General features: G+C 38.1%; 1 protein-coding gene across 1 annotated transcript; it reads left to right on the top strand.

The window, feature by feature from the left end:
• Nucleotides 1-13,338: 13,338 nt before the first annotated feature.
• Nucleotides 13,339-14,244, top strand: LOC114170257. Its single transcript, XM_028055743.1, has 2 exons — nt 13,339-13,817; nt 13,929-14,244. The coding sequence occupies exons 1-2, from the start codon at nt 13,339-13,341 to the stop codon at nt 14,242-14,244; spliced, it is 795 nt and encodes a 264-aa protein (XP_027911544.1).
• Nucleotides 14,245-21,858: the final 7,614 nt, after the last annotated feature.

Here is a 21,858-nt window from a genome sequence, read left to right as displayed (position 1 = left end):
CAATTAATTAACTTATATAAAATAAAATAAAATGCAAAGGAAAATATCAAAAGGAAATATTATTCAATATAAAATATTTAGAAAGAAATTATAATTATAATTGTATACATCTCAAATTAGAGTACCAAAAAAAATTTCATGAAAACCAAAATATTTGTTAAATTTGCAAACATTAATGGAACAAAGTTGATAAAATTTAAAAATATTTTCAAATGTCTCTTTACTCTCATTCTTTAAATTTTAATGAAATCTCTTTCTTATACATTAATTAAAATTATAATACACCACTTGAAAGAAGTCACACAAACAACAAAGATTAAACCAATAATAATTAAAATTTGGCATATATCTTTCATCTTTTAAACTTTAATATATTTTGGATGATGATAAACAAGATTCAAGACAATGACATTAAATTATTATATTATATTAAATGAAACTTTTGTATAGTGATAAAATTACACTTACAATAATAAGTTAGAAAATAAAAGTAATTATATCAAAAATATATTCTACATGATAAAAATAAGCAACAAATAAAAATAATAATAAAAAAAGTAAAAAATAGTCAAAAGTGTGTCTTAGACACAATTTGATATACTATTGAATGAAATCACACAAAGAAAAACAAATGTACAATTATGGCTATGATACTCTTACATTGGGAGACCGTAAAAACTTCATCCATATTCAAAGATGAAATGATGATATTCTTTGCATTGCACTCATATTGAGCTATTCTCCCTTCTTCATCTGTTCATTCAGTTCAAGGCTTGTCCACCTGCTTATTTTCAACAAGACATTTAGGAGTGTATGGTCCATTAACTATTGCATCCCAAATCCCTTTGTCTATAGATTTAATGAAAATCTGCATTCTTATTTTCCAAAACTGATAGTTTATGCCATTAAACATAGGTGGCCTATGAATAGAGGCACCTTCAGCAAAAAAGGAGTTTATTTTCATCCATTTCAAAAGATTTTTAATCAAACTTGAATATCTTTCAAGAACCTTGCTCTAGATACCAATTATTAGTTTTGAAATGGTGATTTAAGCTAAGAAGGGGGGTTGAATTGGTTGTTTAAAACTTTTTCGAAAGCATAAAACTCCTTATAATTGAATCAAATCGACTGGAGAATTAGAATGTAAAAGCTGCAGAACAGTACACTTTCAATCGATCAAAAAATAAAACAACAGACTAATTTGTTCTTGAGTTATGAAACAATCCATTAAAATTTCAAATTAGTCCGCTAAAATCCTGGGAATTTATGCAGAATGCAGAATTCACAAATTTAACTCAAACATCAAACTTTAACATACAAGGATGGTATTTTCCGCTTCAAGAACAGAGTATGTGTTTCATGGGGACTACGATTGAGAAAGAAGATTCTAGAAGAAGGGCATAAGAGTCGTCTTAACATACATCATGATATGACTAAGATGTATAAGGATCTAAAGAAATCCTTTTGGTGGATGGGAATGAAGACAAATGTGGCGGATTATGTGCCATCTTGCTTGGTGTGTCAAAAAGTGAAAATTGAATACTGGAGGCCGGGTGGCACGTTAGAGCCTCTAGATATTCCTCAGTGGAAATGGGACAACATTTCCATGGACTTTGTAACACATCTGCCAAGGTTTAAGAGGGGTCATGACTCCATTTGGGTGATTGTCGACATGTTAACTAAATGTGCACACTTCCTGACGATGAATAAGAAGATGTCCTTGGACAAATTGGCAAAATTGTACGTCAAAGAGGTGGTCAGGTACCAAGGTGTACCAACGAGCATTATGTCAAACCGAGATCCATGGTTCACCTCAAGATTTTTGTAGTCACTACAGGCAGCTTTAGGCACGCAACTAAGAATGAGCTCAGCCTATCATCCTCAGACAGATGGTCAGTCTGAGAGAACTATATAGTCATTTGAGGACTTGTTGAGGACGTGTGTGTTAGATCACCTGGGTACTTGGAGCGATATACTACCATTAGTTGAGTTCACATACAACAACAATTATCACTCCAGCATCAGGATGACACTATAAGAGGCTTTGTATGGTAGGAGATGCAAGACATTGTTATACTGGCAGCAGGATAGAGAGTCGATAGTACTCGGCCCAATATTTTTACAACAGACTATTGAGAAGGTAAAAATAATACAGGATCGGATGCGGGTCACTTAGAGCAGGCATAAGTCTTATGCAGATAAGAGGAGGAGACTGCTTGAGTTTAAGGCAGGTGATCTTGTATTCCTCAGAGTTACACCGACCGCAGGCATTGGGAAAGCCCTCAGGTCGAGAAAACTGACTCCTGGATTCATTGGATCGTACAAGATCACACGGAGGATAGGTTTGACAGTCTACGAGATTGCTTTGCCACCTCACTTGGCAAACTTGCATAATGTCTTCCATGTATCACAACTGAGGAAGTACATTATAGACCCTACACATGTACTAGAGGAGGAGGATGTCCAGGTGCGCGAGGATCTGATAGTGAGAGTTGGACCAGTGAGAATCTTGGATTCTCAAGTCAAGCAACTCAAAAGGAAGGAGATTCGGACAATGAAGTTCCTCTAGGACGAAGCAACCTAGTAGATGACGTGGGAGACAGAAGACCTTACGAGCAATTGTATCCATACCTATTTCCTGGTAAGTTCAATTTTTTAGGACAAAAATTTTATAAGGTGGGAGGAATGTAAGACCCGAGGAATTTAATTAATTAAATAATTAATTAATTAATTAATTAATGCGGGTAGTGAGTGTAACATCCCAGTCGGATATTATGAATTTAAATAATAAAATAAAGAAATAGTAATTAAACATCAATTATTGAAATAACAATTCCCAAAAACGCAAGAAAATCAAAACATTTTACTACTCCAAAATTTAGTCCAAAAACCATAATTATAAACTTAATCACAATATCCAAGTCTGATAATATAAAAGTTTACAACTAATTTATAACATAATAAAAATTTTGATAAATTTTCTCTCAAACTAGCCTCGCTCCGACTCTATGCCTCACCAGATCCACCTGCAACATCATCTACTCATGTGTAATGCAATACACGATCATCACCAAACACAAGGAGATAGGGTGAGCTAACAAAATAAAACATATGCATACAAAACATATAATTTCAAACACACCAAAGGAACTCATATCCTTTGTTCCACAAAACATGGTCACCACCATGTCACCCGTGTTCTACGTCTTCTGATGATTACCTCAAGATGTCTTGCTGCTACACTTACCACCCACAACTGGTAGAGCACGTGTGGGAAACCATCCTACGGACCACACTCTGTAATGCTAGGTGGAATTCTCAATACAAATAATATTCATAACGTCCCAACATGCACACTCACACCGGCAACACTCCCCAACCTGAGCCACAACTCAAGATTTTCTCGTGTTTATCCGCCATCCCGAGCCACAACTCAAGAGATGTCATTCTGAGCCACAACTCAAGGAATGCCACATGCTTAACCCCTGTCCTGAGCCACAACTCAAGGGATACGTTCCGAGCCACAACTCAAGGAACACCAGCAAGCCGACTTTCAAAGTATCATCAAAGTCTTGTAGACCACACACATCTAAAACAAGCATAACACTTTTGCCTCACCAATATCACCTGGCGCTACTCATGAGTCGCCAAGCGCAACAGGCCTTTAGACCGCCTGGCGGAGGACACATACTGTTAGGCGCCAAGCACCTCTGCAATCACTGCCCCTGTAACTATCGCCAAACGGTTCCTCTTCAGGAACCCAAAAATAACATAGCAGGGATGAGTTGCCTGGCGGCAGTTCATCACCCGCTAGGTGGTTTCTGAAAAAATTCCAGAAACCCAGAAATTTAACGTGAACATGAAACATGTATTGATTGAATTGGTTGTGCGTTTACTTTGGAATTGGATGGTTGTTGGTTCAAACCTTGCTAAACAAGAATTAAGCTTTCTTTTTGCCAAAACTTCTTTTTGGCATGAATGTGAAGGGTCAGAAAACCCTAGCCATTTCAGAGATTAGTTGCAAGGGCTAGGAAGACATCTAAAGACAACTATTGAATAACCATTAAAACCAAATTTAAGGCAATTTCGTGTTTTAGCCATTAAACACAATTAAGGCTTAGTTAAATGTCCAATTACGAGTGGGAGAGAGGGTTTCAGTGTCTGGCATTGTTGACCATTGTGAGGAGTGAAATTCCAGAGAAAAACTATGGTTATTGAGTAAAACGGAGGAGCTGAACTAGGAAAGAGCTAAAGGAAGCCATTATTGATCAAGGAGGACCAATATCATACTCATTTCTAAGCAAGGAATCTGGGTTAGGGGAGCTGGACTACTTGAATTCTATTCTTTTGTACTATATTGTGTGATGTATGATTAACTGGATGCATATACTTTGCCAATTTTGTGTAATTTTCGTGTTTCTGGAAATTTCCCATAAATCGTCTAACGAGCCTTCAAAGCTGCCAAGCGACTCATATGAAATACACTACATTTCTGGGTTCCTGTGAGGAACCGCCTAGCGGCAAGAACTGGTCACCAGGCACCACAACCCCTCTCACCTAGTTTTCTAGGTGTTTGGATAATCCGCCTGGCGGTGATGAACACCCGCCAAGCGACGCGAGCATATTTGGCTCGACTTTTATGTTTTTGGAGTTCTAGTTGTTTTTGATCGGTGGAAAAGGTGTTTTAATCATGAATTGATTAAAGGGAAGGGATTAATTGTGAAATCGTGAGGTGATATGAGGAAATTGGATGATTATGGTATGTACTTGTATTATGGTTTGAGTAATTGGGGGTTTTAGGGTTTAAGAATCAATTGCAACGTGAAATGGACTCAAAGTGGTTCGTTTTATGTTAATTTGATACTTGGATGCAGTTGATTGTATTATGGCTTGTTGAATGGGTGAAATAAGGATGATGGTGATCTTATGGTTCTTAGATGGAGGAGGATTATGGGAAATTCCCAAAATGTGTATGAACCGCCTGACGGCACCGCGATTGTCGCCATGAGCCAGTCACAATTCAGTGGCACTGTGCATTTTTGAATGCATACTGAGTTGGGGATTTTGTGTGAAGTCAATTGCGAGTATGAAAAATTATAATTGTGGAATGCTGAGTATGAAGAGTAAGTAAGGCATGAGGTGAGGTTAAGTGAGAATACTAAATTTTGTGTGTGTGCTGAAATAAGAGAAGGTGACAAAGCAATAGAGGTTTCAAGGTACAATAGGGACTGACATGATTAAGAGACATAATATAATTTAGGAGTTAGATTGTTATGTAGAGTGGTTCAAGATGTAAATGAGGTATACTTATATGCTAAGGTATAATGGTCATATTACTTGTACTTGGGTGAAGATTGAGGTAATAATTGGACACAATGATGGGTTATGGTTAATGTGAGTTGACTGTGGCATAATGTGGGGGAGCAAGGTTGATCTTAAGCAAATCAAATTATTGAGATACTTGAATTGGTGAACCTATATGGGTGTAGGAACGTTGGTAATAAGCTAACAAGTATGGGAATTGATACAAGTAACTTCATGAGGTTTGCCTGGGGTTTTGTGGACTTGATTGAGGATGCAATCTGTTCTGGATGCCTAAAACTAGTAATGCGCAAGTACTGGTGTAGCGCCTGGTGGTGATGTTTGAACCGCCAAGCGATAACTACAAAACCAAAGGGAATCTGGAGCATGTGGTGCTTGACGGTGAAGATCGTCTCGTTAGGCGATACCTACAAAATCAGTGGCATCAGAGGCGCTTGGCGCTTGGCGACTGGCGACAGATGTGTTCTGTCAGGCGGTCTGCAACTCATTTTTGCTTGGCGGCTTTGGGGTAATGCCAAGCGATAATGCAGATGATAGACTGTTGTGTGCTTGGATGTGCGTGTGGTCTACAAGGCTTTGGTGGTACCTTAAAGATCGACTTGCTGGAGTGTTCCTTGAGTTGGGGCTCGGAATAGTATCCCTTGAGTTATAGCTCGGGATAAAGGGTAAACACGTGACATTCCTTGAGTTGTGGCTCAGAATGACATCTCTTGAGTTGTGGCTTGGGATGGTGGATGAACACGAGAAATCCTTAAGTTGCGGCTCGGGTTGGCGAGTGTTGCCGGTGTGAGTGTGTGAGTTGTGGCTTGTACGAATGGGTCCAGAAAGATTGCCCTCCTTAGTATCTAACTTACGAGTTTGGTAGTCTAGGGACATTACGAACTATGCTTCTTATTGGGAACTTCACCTGGCATTACAGAGTGTGGTCCGTAGCAGGTTTCCCGCATGTGGTCTACAAGTTGTGGCTTGTAGGTGTGGCAGAAACGTGTCAACACCCAATTTCGTCCGGGTAAGAAATAATTTTGTTTGTAGAAAATAATTAGGAAGAGGAAGGAATAATAAAAAAAGTAGTAAACATTGATTTGAGTATGGATATATTCCTACTTTTACTTTCATCTCATTTTAACTTTAATTTAATTTTATCTTGTTTTATTTTATTTAATCTTGGTTTCTTTATCTTGTGTTTTTAGTTTATCTTGTTTAATTTATTTTAATTTATTTTTTATTTTGATTTTAATTTTACCTTTAATTTGAACTTTAATTTTATTTTTAATCATATTTTGTTTACCTTTTTATTTTATCTCATTTTATTTCTTTTTCCAAAAATATGTATATAAAAAATTTGAAAATAAGAGAGAAATGAAAGTCAACGAAGCTGCAATGGCTGCTTTTGGTATCTCTTCCTCCTTCGTGCAAGGAAAAATAGAAAAATGTTCTTATCTTGCCCCATTTATGCTTCTTGGCTTGGAAAAGGAAATGTTTGGTATGTGCATACCATTGTCGGTAACAACCATGGTAGGCAATTGTAGCAATGCAGCTATTGGTTAGATGGTAAGAAGCAACTTCCTAGACAGAGAGGGGGAAAATGCTACATTAGGGGGTTGAGCCACATTTTGGAAAAAACAAAAGTTTCATATGCTCTCTAGAATAGAGCTCGAACACAATTTTCAATATAGAAGGGAGAAAAGAAAAGAGTTGGGAGAGGCAACAGAGAAAGGGAGGAGAAACAAGCAGCTCAAGCAAGGAAAGATTTGGTGCTACCGCTCAATTTAAGGAGCTTCGAGAGCTAAGCCCTGCACCTCTGATACTTGATTGAGCATATGTTTCGTTCTAATCCTTGAATGCCATGAACAAGCATGATATAATGTGCTTGCTGCATTTATCTATTTGATTGTTTGGCTTATGATGCAAATGTGTCATGTGCCCCATTGTTGTTGAAGTATTTAACCACCACCGTTATTCCCTTTCTTCCATTCGTCCCCACACCGTTCTCCTTCTTGTATGCGTTCGAGTGTGTTATCTAACAAAAAAAAATATATATATATATATATATATATATATATATATATATATATATATATATATATATATATATATATATATATATATATAAGCAAACAAGTGTAGAATGTAGAGACCATGCTCCTGAATCCATCACATCTTCATCTTCTACCCTCCATTCATCTCCCTCATTCACACATAAACACCCATGCACCCAAAGTACCCAAAGTCGTGGCCATTTTCAGAACACATCAACACCATTCATCATCTTCATTCCATAACAGAACCGATGTAAGACCCGTGAAATTTAATTAATTAAATAATTAATTAATTAAATAATTAATTAATTAATAAATGCGGGTCGTGGAAGCCTTTATGAAATTTAATAGTGGTTGATGTAACATGGAAAAGTACTAGCTCAAATGGTTGAGAGTACTTTGGTTGTGTAAGAGGACTTGGGTTCGAGTCCTATGTAAGCCACTTATGTATTATTTAATTATTATTGTTTTAATAATATGAATGTGCGTGTTAAGTAAGAATATAGTAATTGAGTTATGTTAGTTTAGCATGAAACATGAATTGGCATGATGGTTAGCATTGACTTAATATTTGCATGGTTAGGGGTTCAAACCTTGGCTTGAACAAAATGATTTTCTTTTTGTTAAAATCTACACACATAAACCCTAAGGCATGTGGCAGCAAGGGGCTGGAAACATGAAGTGATGATTAATTGTGGATTAATGCTATTTTCGTTTTGGTGCAATCAAACCATATTAAGAGCACAATAAAAAGCTAATTAAGGGTTTTGTGAAGCTGTCTTTGAGGTGAGAGTAGAGGGGACGAAATTGGGAGTGTATTGGGTTAATTGAGTGAAGCAAAGGGTGAGTGGGAAGAGAATGATAAAGGAGGCCATTGGTGATCAAGGAAAAAGCTTGCAATCTTCAATTTTGGCAGAGGAAACCAGGTTAGGGGAGTTCCTTCGTTGTTTTAAATGGTGATTTTGTGCAATCGTGTAATGTATGAAACTAGTAAAGCCTGCATCTCTATTAAAATCAAGTTTTGCTCGCGTTTCTGGATTTTTCCAGAAACTGCCTAACGGTAGGTTATGTGTCGCCAGGCGGCCTATGTGATTTCAGTGTATTTCTGGGTTCGCTTATGAACCGCCTGGCGGTTGAGGATGGCCCGCCAGGCGACGCAACGTGCGTCTTCTTATTTTTTCATTTTGGTTGGTTTGTCAGCGATGCCGTGGTGTTTGGGTTGTATTTCTATTGTACATATTTAATTGGCATGATGAATTATGGGATTGTAGTTACTAAATTGATTGGACATTGCATGAACTTGAAAATTTCATGAATATCAATTGGTGGGTTGATGAATTGGGAATTTCATAGTCGCACTAGATTAAATGGTAAGGTTAGTGGAATTTCGTATATGGAGGAGTATTATGAAGGAATAATGAATATAAACATGTGAAGGCAGCCTATTGGATCGTAAATCGAGTGAAATTAGAATTGTAGGGGTTGGAATAAGATTTGAAGGTGTTGAGGATATTTCTGGGTTCCTGGAACTGCAGGAACCGCCTAGCGGCACCATATTGGCCACCAGGCGCCACACCAGAGGTGCTTGGTGTGTTGATTCACGAAAAATGCTGTTTTTCGTACTTTTCGCGTAACCTTAACTGCTGGGCGGTATTTTAGTCCTGCCGGGCGCCAGTCGACTGATTCTGGGCACTAGGTGCCACCAATTTTTCTGGTTCGCACAGTTTTAGTAAAACTGCATTTCCCGGTTCGTTAACTGTCCGATTTTGGTGAAATTTGACAGGTGGTCTATAACATGTGGTTCTTCAGTTTGAACGGTGGAGATTGGATTTGGAGGTCAGTAGTTAGGGATATACCTTACTTAATATTGCTAATTTTGGAGTTTGTAAAATTCATGGAGCATACATCAAGCAAGACATAAAGTGAATGCAATATTCAAATACTTGGAAAAACAAGAATAAGAAAACTTCAAGTTAACATATGACATATGACTCAAGCAAAAGTTAGGCACATTTAAAGACTCAACATAACATACACAAAGACACAAACATGTAGCTATCATGCATTTAAACTCATGGATTTGAGGCTCAAAGACTAAGCATCCAAAGACATGTTATCCAACCACATTTAGGAGCTTAAAGAGGTGCAAAAACCGTAGCCAAACTGCCACAACAAAACCTGAAAACGTTGATTCACGTATTCTTGGCAGATCTGACCTTTGCTCACTAATTTGATCATAACTTTCTCCACATAACTCCAAATGCGTTGGTTCTTTTTTTTCTGGAAACTAGACTCATAGAGCTTTCTTTTGACACCAAAAAAATAATTTTTGGACCGCTAAGCTGGTGCAGTTTAATGTTTTAAAATCGTCAAGTTTTCTGCCAGCACTGTTTTTGTGTGTCATGGAAGTGGATTTGAACCATACCAAGATAGCTACAACAAGACAAGGTTAGAACGTGAAAAACACCATATTCAAGATAACCTAGGCTCTAGATACCAAATGATGAAGGATTATCTTGTTCCTTTTTAAGATTATTGAATATGGTGTGAGTTGATTAAGAAAACTAAGTGAAATCCCCACTGGACATTAAGATAGCAAGCTATCTAGATGTGAAGGTTCCTTTCACAAAGCTTAAGAGAAGAAGATGATGGATTGATTCAAAACAAAAAGGAAATGAAAAGCACATAAACCATAGAAAACCAAGAACAATTAAAGGAAGAAGAAAACATAAAATGGAAAGGAAAGGAATGGTAAAAATGTGAGAAGCACGCCACTACAAGGCTAGGCTAGAAGCCATGGTAACCTTGAAGATGAGTGGATGTGTGCCGCCACTTGCTATGCAAGATAAGGCTTAGAAGTATTCACTCCCAAGGGAGGTAACTCTCACAAATGGTTGAGACACAAGAGTGTTTTTACTTCAAAATGTTCAACCCTTTTACATGTCTAGGAGCACCCCTTATATAGAAGAGTTTAGGGGCCTCTAAGCAAATAAAAGATACCTAAGGATGTCTCTACAAAAACCTAACCCTAGCTTCTAGAAACTAGGTCAAATAAGGTTAGAAAAAATGAGAGACAAAAGAGCTAGCTATGGTGTGTGCAAGGCTAATTTCGTTCTAGCACAAAAGGAGACAAAGAATGTGTCTCATATGTCTCCAAAAAGTGGCCAAAGTGTGCTAAAAACAAAGGAGACCAAAGGTACATAGGTACACTTGCTTCATGGCTTTTACTTTATGCTTTATGCCTTTGCTTTACTCTCTCCTCCACATCATTTATGCTCCCCAATCACCATGCGCCACCTAGCATTGCTTTCTTACTCCTAATTAACCTACAAAGCAAATAAACATAGATTAGCATGTTGGCTTAAGTCAAGTCAACTATAGTCAACATGTCAAACCTAGTCAAAGGTCAACAAGTCAACTAAAGTTGATTCAACTAAGTCAACTTAGGGAATCAAAAATAACAAATACAAATGAAAGGGATGAAAGATTAGTGAACTTCCTTTCTAAACATGCTTAGTCTTCTTAAGCATGTGCCTCCATCCTTGGTTGGGGTCAAACCAGGCTCTGATACCAAATGATGAAGGATTATCTTGTTCCTTTTTAAGATTATTGAATATGGTGTGAGTTGATTAAGAAAACTAAGTGAAATCCCCACTGGACATTAAGATAGCAAGCTATCTAGATGTGAAGGTTCCTTTCACAAAGCTCAAGAGAAGAAGATGATGGATTGATTCAAAACAAAAAGGAAATGAAAAGCACATAAACCATAGAAAACCAAGAACAATTAAAGGAAGAAGAAAACATAAAATGGAAAGGAAAGGAATGGTAAAAATGTGAGAAGCACGCCACTACAAGGCTAGGCTAGAAGCCATGGTAACCTTGAAGATGAGTGGATGTGTGCCGCCACTTGCTATGCAAGATAAGGCTTAGAAGTATTCACTCCCAAGGGAGGTAACTCTCACAAATGGTTGAGACACAAGAGTGTTTTTACTTCAAAATGTTCAACCCTTTTACATGTCTAGGAGCACCCCTTATATAGAAGAGTTTAGGGGCCTCTAAGCAAATAAAAGATACCTAAGGATGTCTCTACAAAAACCTAACCCTAGCTTCTAGAAACTAGGTCAAATAAGGTTAGAAAAAATGAGAGACAAAAGAGCTAGCTATGGTGTGTGCAAGGCTAATTTCGTTCTAGCACAAAAGGAGACAAAGAATGTGTCTCATATGTCTCCAAAAAGTGGCCAAAGTGTGCTAAAAACAAAGGAGACCAAAGGTACATAGGTACACTTGCTTCATGGCTTTTACTTTATGCTTTATGCCTTTGCTTTACTCTCTCCTCCACATCATTTATGCTCCCCAATCACCATGCGCCACCTAGCATTGCTTTCTTACTCCTAATTAACCTACAAAGCAAATAAACATAGATTAGCATGTTGGCTTAAGTCAAGTCAACTATAGTCAACATGTCAAACCTAGTCAAAGGTCAACAAGTCAACTAAAGTTGATTCAACTAAGTCAACTTAGGGAATCAAAAATAACAAATACAAATGAAAGGGATGAAAGATTAGTGAACTTCCTTTCTAAACATGCTTAGTCTTCTTAAGCATGTGCCTCCATCCTTGGTTGGGGTCAATCCTTCATCAGTTGGGGTCAATCCTTCATCAGGGATCCCTTAGGGATCTGTTTAAGTGCCAAGAAACCAATAGTACTGCGCTACTGGTATGGCGCCTAGTGGCGCGAGCGAGCCGCTAGGCGGATATAACACAAATCAGTGACAGTGGCCACTGTTGACGCGGGTGCGCCAAGCGGTGGCAACTAGTGGCGCCTAGCGGCAGGGCGGAGTCCGCCAGGCAGTGACGGTGCAGTGATGATTCTGGAGGCGCGTGGCGCCTGGCGGTGTGCGATGCCCGCCAGGCAGTCTGAACCTAGTGTGTGCCTGGCGACATGAGATGCGTGCCAAGCGGTTTTGGTTCAGTGATGGTGCGCGAGGAAAGGTTTCTACACAACTTTAGGTGATGTTCATGATGCGAGGCTTTGGCTGGGGGTCCAGTTACGAGTGTAACCCGTATTGGAGTAACACGTGACCACTCTAGGTTGTAGCCTGGTGGTTTAGGAAGTCCAGTGGAGTGTGCGAGTTGTGGCTCGTACGACGAGGTTCGGATGATTGCCCTCTTCAGAGTGATTATGATAGAGTTTTGGTAGTCTGGAACGGCTACAAACTTTATGTTTGTTTCGGGGAGCTCCACTTGGTGTCACGGTGAGATGCTGTGGCAAGGTTAATCCCACGTGTGGACTATCAGGTGGTGGCCTGTAGTCGGAGGGGCGAGTAGACACTCGTGCAACAAAGATCGATCATCGTTCTCACCTAAAGGGTATAGAAATGATAGACGTCTAATGAAAGTATTGGAAGTGGAGAAGTAAGGAACAAGGGAGAAGAATACTAACTCGGGATTTTAAGGTTGCGATGTTGTATTTAATATTTTATTTGTTTAGTTTTATTTAAATGAGCTCACCCTATCTGTGTGTGTGTGGCGATGATCATGTAACTTGTTACATGGGAGCAGATGATATTGCAGGTGAGCAGGCGGATACGTAGAGACGGAGTGGGGATCGCGACGGGATTATTTACTCAGTTTTATTATGATTTACTTTTGTAATTTTTATGGTTTGATTTTGTAATAACGGAATAGTACAATTTTAATTACTACGGAAGCGATGTTGAACTTTTAATTTTCCCGCGTTTTTGGGAAATTACGAGAATAAATGCGATGTTTTATAAATCTTATTTCTTATTTATTTTTAAATAGTAATTTTCGGCTAGGACGTTACATTTGGTATCAGAGCCGTGATTTCAATGATTTCATTGGGTCTTTGGGGAGTGAGCTTATCGTGTTGACGTGTGTATGTGATGTTTTGCCTTGTTATGAAATTGAATTATGAATTGTTTGATTTATCAATTAATATTTGGCCCATTCAGGCTATGGCAAATAGGAGAAGAAGAAACGATGCAGGCGCCGATGAGATTGCACAAGCGATCCATAGAATGGTTGATGCCATGCAGCCTGTTGCGGCACAGCCTAGAGCCATAGTGCCACCCACTAGAGCGGTGACTATGGAGGATGTTCTGAAACACAAGCCGTCCAAGTTCAATGGCAAAGCTACCCCTGATGAGGCTGATGCTTGGCTTAGGGAGTGTGAAAAGATATTCCGAGTACTGCAATGCACAGAGGCACAACAGTTGAATTTTGCCACTTTCCTACTTGTTGGCGATGCTAAGTACTGGTGGACAGGAATGCAGCAACAAATGCAGACCCGACAAGAAGAGGTGAACTGGGTAAACTTTAGGAAGAGGTTCCTGGAGAAGTATTTTCCAGACTCGGCAAAACATGCACTCGAGGCGGAGTTTCTGACACTACAACAAGGTAGTAAACCAGTACAGGCTTACATAGACCGGTTCGAGTACTTGGCGAGATTCTACTCGCAAGGGATCATAGAGGAATGACGTTGTCGCAAGTTTGAGGGAGGCTTGAGGCACGAGCTGTGTAGATTCCTAGTGCCGCTTCGGATCAGAGAGTTTCCAATTCTGGTGGAGCAGGCCAGGACTGTGGAGGAGTTAGAGTTTGGATCCAGTCGGATCACGAGGACGCAGAAGAATACCTCTGAGACCAGACATCAGAAGGCGCCATACGACAGGTCTTCGTCGTCATCTTCAAGCTTGAGATGTTATAACTGCGGTGGGCCGCACCTTCGCAAGAACTGTACTAAAGTTGCGGGCAGTTCAGGTGCTAGTAATGAACATGTGAAGTGCTACAAGTGCGAGAAGATTGGACATTATGCGAGTCAATGTCCAGACAAGAAGGCGACCGGAGAAAAACCATCATCATAGAAGCAGCAGAGGGTGATAGCTGATCGACCTCGAGTAGCGGGGAGAGTGTTTGCATTAACCAGTACTGAGGCCACTAAGTCAGGTAATCTCATACTTGACCGATGTTTATTGTTTGATAACAATGTTTTGGTACTGTTTGACTCTGCAGCTACTCACTCGTTCATCTCACAAGAATGTGTGAGTAGACTGGGTCTAGTAGTCCAGGATTTGGGGTACGAACTGGCGGTCTCAACACCTGCCTCGGGAGAAGTCATTACCAATTTAGTTTGCACCGAATGTCCTATTGAAGTGGCAGGACACAGGTTCAAAGTGAATCTCATTTGTTTACCGTTGGAGGGCCTGGACGTAATACTTTGCATGGACTGGTTGTCAGACAATCACATCATTATGGACTGTAGACGGTGCAATGTAGTGTTTCCTGAAGTGGATGGGTAAAGACGACATTCTGCAATTCAGAGGAAAGGCATGTGTACGCAGGGGTCAAGTATTGCAGAAGTACATTGCAGACCCTCTGCATGTGTTGGAAGCTGACAAGATCTAGGTTCATGACGGATCTGACCGTGGAGATAGAGGACTTAATGAGATAGTCTTAACCGCAACTAATTTTTAATAAACACTAATTTTCGAGGACGAAAATTTTTAAGGTGGGGGGAATGTAAGACCCGTAAAATTTAATTAATTAAATAAATAATTAATTAATAAATGCGGGTCGTGGAAGCCTTTATGAAATTTAATAGTGGTTGATGTAACATGGAAAAGTACTAGCTCAAATGGTTGAGAGTACTTTGGTTGTGTAAGAGGACTTGGGTTCGAGTCCTATGTAAGCCACTTATGTATTATTTAATTATTATTGTTTTAATAATATGAATGTGCGTGTTAAGTAAGAATATAGTAATTGAGTTATGTTAGTTTAGCATGAAACATGAATTGGCATGATGGTTAGCATTGACTTAATATTTGCATGGTTAGGGGTTCAAACCTTGGCTTGAACAAAATGATTTTCTTTTTGTTAAAATCTACACTGCATGGAAGTGAAGAGGCACATAAACCCTAAGGCATGTGGCAGCAAGGGGCTGGAAACATGAAGTGATGATTAATTGTGGATTAATGCTATTTTCGTTTTGGTGCAATCAAACCATATTAAGAGCACAATAAAAAGCTAATTAAGGGTTTTGTGAAGCTGTCTTTGAGGTGAGAGTAGAGGGGACGAAATTGGGAGTGTATTGGGTTAATTGAGTGAAGCAAAGGGTGAGTGGGAAGAGAATGATAAAGGAGGCCATTGGTGATCAAGGAAAAAGCTTGCAATCTTCAATTTTGGCAGAGGAAACCAAGTTAGGGGAGTTCCTTCGTTGTTTTAAATGGTGATTTTGTGCAATCGTGTAATGTATGAAACTAGTAAAGCCTGCATCTCTATTAAAATCAAGTTTTGCTCGCGTTTCTGGATTTTTCCAGAAACCGCCTAGCGGTAGGTTATGTGCCGCCAGGCGGCCTATGTGATTTCAGTGTATTTCTGGGTTCGCTTATGAACCGCTTGGCGGCTGAGGATGGCCCGCCAGGCGACGCAACGTGCGTCTTCTTATTTTTTTCATTTTGGTTGGTTTGTCAGCGATGCCGTGGTGTTTGGATTGTATTTCTATTGTACATATTTAATTGGCATGATGAATTATGGGATTGTAGTTACTAAATTGATTGGACATTGCATGAACTTGAAAATTTCATGAATATCTATTGGTGGGTTGATGAATTGGGGATTTCATAGTCGCACTAGATTAAGTGGTAAGGTTAGTGGAATTTCGTATATGGAGGAGTGTTATGAAGGAATAATGAATATAAACATGTGAAGGCAGCCTATTGGATCGTAAATCGAGTGGAATCAGAATTGTAGGGGTTGGAATAAGATTTGAAGGTGTTGAGGATATTTCTGGGTTCCTGGAACTGTAGGAACCGCCTGGCGGCACCATATTGGCCGCCAGGCGCCACATCAGAGGTCTTGGTGTGTTGATTCACGAAAAATGCTGTTTTTCGTACTTTTCGCGTAATAGTAACCGCCGGGTGGTATTTTAGTCCCGCCGGGCGCCAGTCGACTGATTCTGGGCGCTAGGTGCCACCAATTTTTCTGGTTCGTGCAGTTTTTGTAAAACTGCATTTCCCAGTTCGTTAACCGTCCGATTTAGGTGAAATTTGACAGGTGGTCCATAACATGTGGTTTTTCAGTTTGAACGGTGGAGATTGGATTTGGAGGTCAATAGCTAGGGATATACCTTACTTAATATTGCTGATTTTGGAGTTTGTAAAATACATGAATAAGCCTTTGATTAGTTCAAGTAACTTCTAATGAAGCATAATTGGGTGCATGTGGTAAGTTAAATTCCGAATGTATGTTAATTGGGTACGAGTGAGATAATTATGTAAGATATGGTATGGATGGTGAAACTTTACCCTAGTCGTGGTTTTGTGCTTGTGAATTTTTATTGAGGTACATATGCAATATTGACAAGAGTGTGGTGTCATGAGTTTATAAAAATATTAGACTGTATGATCCTAAGACGGGGTGTATGTTGAATGTATGTGGCATGTTTAAAGGGGTAAGTGAAGGAGACTATGGGTGCATGACAATACTTGATTTAATGGCATGTTTGAATGGGTGTGGTGTAATCTTATTATAGTTGTATGACTGGAAAACCAGACTGTGTTGTAAATTGTTATGTTGTATGATTGGGATCCCTTAGGGATCTGTTTAAGTGCCAAGAAACCAATAGCACTGCGATACTGGTATGGCGCCTGGCGGCGCGAGCGAGCCGCCAGGCGGACAGAACACAAATCAGTGGCAATGGCCACTGTTGACGAGGGTGCGCCAAGCAGTGGCGACGAGATTATTTACTCAGTTTTATTATGATTTACTTTTGTAATTTTTATGGTTTGATTTTGTAATAACGGAATAGTACGATTTTAATTACTACGGAAGCGATGTTGAACTTTTAATTTTCCCACGTTTTTGGGAAATTACGAGAATAAATGCGATGTTTTATAAATCTTATTTCTTATTTATTTTTAAATAGTAATTTCCGGTTGGGACGTTACAACCGACACACACTTCCAATCACGACGTTCCTCGTTCATGTTCAATTGTTGTTTCGTCATTATCTCCACCCTTGTCTCCATTCATTCAAAACCTTCATCGTACTCACACTCCCACAAGGGAAACATTCACGCAAAAAACCACACCCTCTTCGTATTCTATACACCTCTGGGGCACAAAATCATCATCACTATCCCACACTCTTCCATCACCACTTAACCTCTTTACTCATCTTTATCATTCACCTACGTATAATCAAAGAATAGAGAATCTCCATTCACACCAAACCAGTGCCCTCATTCTAGTGCCAAACAGTCAAGTCCCATATTCCCCAATCAACCACAACCAATCATAGCATTGTCGTCGGTGAGTCAGAGCTTTGAACGAAGGATGCACACTAATGGCCCTAGGTGCTCGCACAGAGGAAGTCTGAGTCGCACATGAGAGGAGGGAGAGTGAAGGTCAAGCATCTCTGGGTTCTCGACATCAACACCCGTGGTGGACACCAATGTCGCTTGTGACGTCTTTGGCCGGTTGCAACGGGGGCGACGATCTCTCGAGGTTAGGTTTCGATGCATGCACGAGAACAAAGTGGTTGAGCTGCCAAGAGGGATAGTCCCCCACATGTGATAGTCTCGCACCCCTTATGTCTTTGATTATTGTTTTTGGGCCTGTTTTTGTGTTTACTCCATTCACCTCACACATTACTCCTGCACCCTTCTATTTTTGTTTTTTCACTTTTATCCTTTTTTTTTATTAAATTCCACCTTTATAATTTTCTAAAAAAACGAAAAACAAAAAATATTTTAAATTATAAAAAATTACAAAAAAAAGAAAAAATCCAAATATACTACAAATACTAAAATTTTTTTCTTTATTTTCTTTTTTAGTGTCTGTCCAGTCGCTCGCGTCATGTAATACTGATTTTTCAAATAATTCAAAAATACCAAATAATATAAAATTACAAAAATAAAAAAATATCAACATTTCTATCCAAAAAAAATCTCATAAGAACTACGTGATCCTTGATTCTCCATTGTGAGATACGTAGGAGCAAGGTCAGTCCTTGGCAGGTTCACTTTCCAAAAATCCAAAATCATTTTCAAAATAGTGTTCTAAATATCTTTTAAAGAACTACGTAACCTTGATTTCTCATTTTTGAATAAGAATACGTAGGATCAAGGTCAATCATTGTCGGGCCCAAAAAAATCAAAAGAATGTTTTGGTTTCTGTATAATATTATTGTTTCATTATTTTTTAGGAAAATTAACATTTTGAAGACCACATCAACTTTGCATTTCTAATTAAAGGTATCACCTTCGGGCTGGCACTGTAGGGTGCTAACACATTTCCTACGCGTAACCGACTCTCGGATCCAAAATCTGGTTTTTCACATACTTGTTTTATTTTCATGGTTTTCCAAAATAACTATGGGGCGACTCCAAATCTATTTTCAAAATCGTTTTCTTTTTTGGTTGGTCGTCCCATCACGATTTCGGTTGCGACACAAGACATCTTGAGGTATTCATCTAAAGACGTAGAACATGGATAACATGGTGGTGGCCATGTGGTATGAAATCAAAGGATAGAGTTCCTTTGATTTGTCTGTGCTTATATATCTGAATTGTATATATGAATTTTATAATGTTAGCTCACCATATCTGCTTATGTTTGGCGATGATCGTGTAATGCCTTACACGAAGTAGATGATGTTGTAGGTGGTTCTGGTGAGGCATAAAGTCAAAGTGGGGCTAGCATGGGAAAAGCTTTATCCGAGTTTTATTTATGGATTTTGGACATTTGTAAATGTTTATTTTTATTTGACTTGGAACTTGTAGTTGATATTTATGTATTGTGGTTTTTGAATTAATGGAGATTTTAATAGAAGTTTTCATTTTCCCTCATTTGTTTGGAAATGGCAGAATAAATTAATGTGTAATTATTATCTATTTTATTTTTATTTATTTAAATTTGTAATATCCATATTGGATGTTACATAAAGCAAATGAAATTATATTTATAGCCCTAACATCATATTGTGCACTTATATTTTCTTCCGTAGTCCATTGGGAAAAGGGCTTAGATTCCTGCAAATTATTAATAGTAATAGTAGGAAGAAAAGAACCATTTAAAATAGCATTGCAAATACCTCTATCAATAGACTCTAAAAAGATTTGCATCCTGAATTTCCAGAAAGGATAATTTTCACTAGTCAAAAGTGGAGGTCTATTAATAGAAGCACCCTCTGCAAAAGTTTGCTTTTGTCCAACCATTTTCGAAAAATTTGAAAAACTAACAAAGCAAACTCTGATACCAATTGTTAAAAATGTGTAGCGGAATGATTAACATTTAGACAAAATTCAAGAGGGGCGGTGAATTGGGTTCTTAATAAAAATTGTGCTTTAAAAAATTTCCCTTTTAATATCAAAGATCAATTAAAATTATTTCCTCTATTTTAATAATCATAGTAAAATAAAGAGAGGAGGGAAGAGAAAATTGCACAATGTATTTATACTGGTTCAGATGAAAAAGACCCTACGTCCAGTTGTTAATCTCTCAAAAACGAGATTAACTCAATCACTAAAATAAACCAAACTTACAATCAATGATAAGAAAAATTAGGGTTTGGAAAACACCTCCCTTGAAATCCACAAGGGATGAACACCTCTCTTGAATCACACAATAGATCAAGAAACACCTTCTTGAATCACACAAAGAATGAACACCTCCCTTGAATCACACAAAGGGTGATTGGCTTCTCCTAGCAACAACAGTAACACTCAATCACTCAAGATCTCACTTGATGAAAGTTATCGCTCTACTCACACTAGATTTTTCAAAGTCTTCCCATAGAGAGTTCTCAAGTACTTTCTAACTTCTCTAACTTCTATATTTTTCAAATGAAAATCCTAACACTTTATTTATAAAAGCCTATTTAGAAATTAGGTTAAGAATATGAAAACTTAAGTCACAACTGCCACAAATAATCGATTATCACTCGATTATCATAGAAACATTTCTGAAAACATTTTTTCGTTGTGATAATCTATTATCAGTCAGGATAATCTATTATCAACAAATGATAATCAATTATCAACAGTGATAATTGATTATCACAGAGGTTTTTCTCAAAAAATCACTTTTTACTGAGATAATCAATTATCATTAATAATAGGTCTTGACTAAGGAATGGGTGATTATTAAAACATATGGTTGGATATAATGTCGAGGAAATGGGATGCAAGGCTATAAATGAAAAGGGGAGTTGCAAGGGTCTTGTAGGTTTTATAGAACTAAGAAGATTCAAAGTATAAATATATGAAAATGCTATTCAAAATTAACTCTTGAATTGACAAAGTTATTTTAGATAACTAATACTATATGATGGTTATTATAAATTTGAGTATTTTTTCACCGATAAATTTATATAAAAAAAAAGGTTTGAGGTTCCTTTAATTACTTATTTCAAATTTATATAAATGAAAAAAGAAATCATTTAATGACCTTATTTTGAAAGTTTTGATCTATCTATAAATGAGATAGAACTTTCTATATCATTTCTAAGTGTCATTAAAATATATGTTATATCGATTAAAATTTGAATCAACATAAAAAACTTATCCTAGAGTAAAAAAAAGAAGAAAAAAAATTATTTTCGTGCTTTTTTCTTTACACCGTAACACTTTTTCTGCTTGCAGAAATACTTTAGAACCGATAACACTTTCGTGTACACTTCGTTGCATTTACATTGCCTTAATGACCTAGGTGCAACAATGAACGTGTAAAACTTGAAGAATCAAAATAACATCAAGTTGGTTGGTGAAGTCATGCATAGAATATAAACACTTGATTTTCCTCCACAAAATTATTTACTTTATCTTCTAAAATGAAGAAGATTAAATCTTCACTTTAATGGCAGATTTTTCTCTCTCTCTCTTATTTTTTTTTTCTTTTCTGTGTATATGAACATCTATGGTAGACACAGACACATGTTTATAACTTGAAGGCAAAGATAGCAACTATGACGTTAGCTTTGTAGGTGGTTAGGGTTTGTTAGTTTTGTAACCGCTTAGGGTTACTTTTGTAAAGCCATCACAGAACCTATTTAAGATAGGTTTGTGATCTCCCGTAACAGAGAGTTTTGGTTCCAAAACAGAACACAAATTAATCAAGTTCAGTTCATGATTCTTCATACCTGTTTTTCTGTTTCTTTCTTGTGCACTTTTCTCTCTTCTCACAGAGCCCCTCTGCACACCATCTTCGAGTTGCTGCCATGGGAGAGATCAGAAGATCAGGGTTTCGCACACCCCTCTGCCAAAACCATTATGGCATCAGAGCAGGTTCGTAACCTGCCTGCTTCCGCTGCTTCCTCCCATTTCTTTCTCAATTCTTGGTACATTCTTGCAAGCAATCTTGCAAAATGCAAGACAACAACAAAAAGGAAGAATCTGCACAGAAAACAATAGCAGATCAGATCCTCAATCCCTGCAGTCCTTATTACCTTCACCCAGGAGAGAATCCTGGCCTTGTTCTTG

The sequence above is a fragment of the Vigna unguiculata genome, chromosome 11, assembly GCF_004118075.2.
Source record: "Vigna unguiculata cultivar IT97K-499-35 chromosome 11, ASM411807v1, whole genome shotgun sequence".
Taxonomy (NCBI): Eukaryota; Viridiplantae; Streptophyta; class Magnoliopsida; order Fabales; family Fabaceae; genus Vigna; species Vigna unguiculata.
Note: the sequence above shows the minus strand (reverse complement) of the source record. Positions and strands in the feature narration are given on the sequence as shown.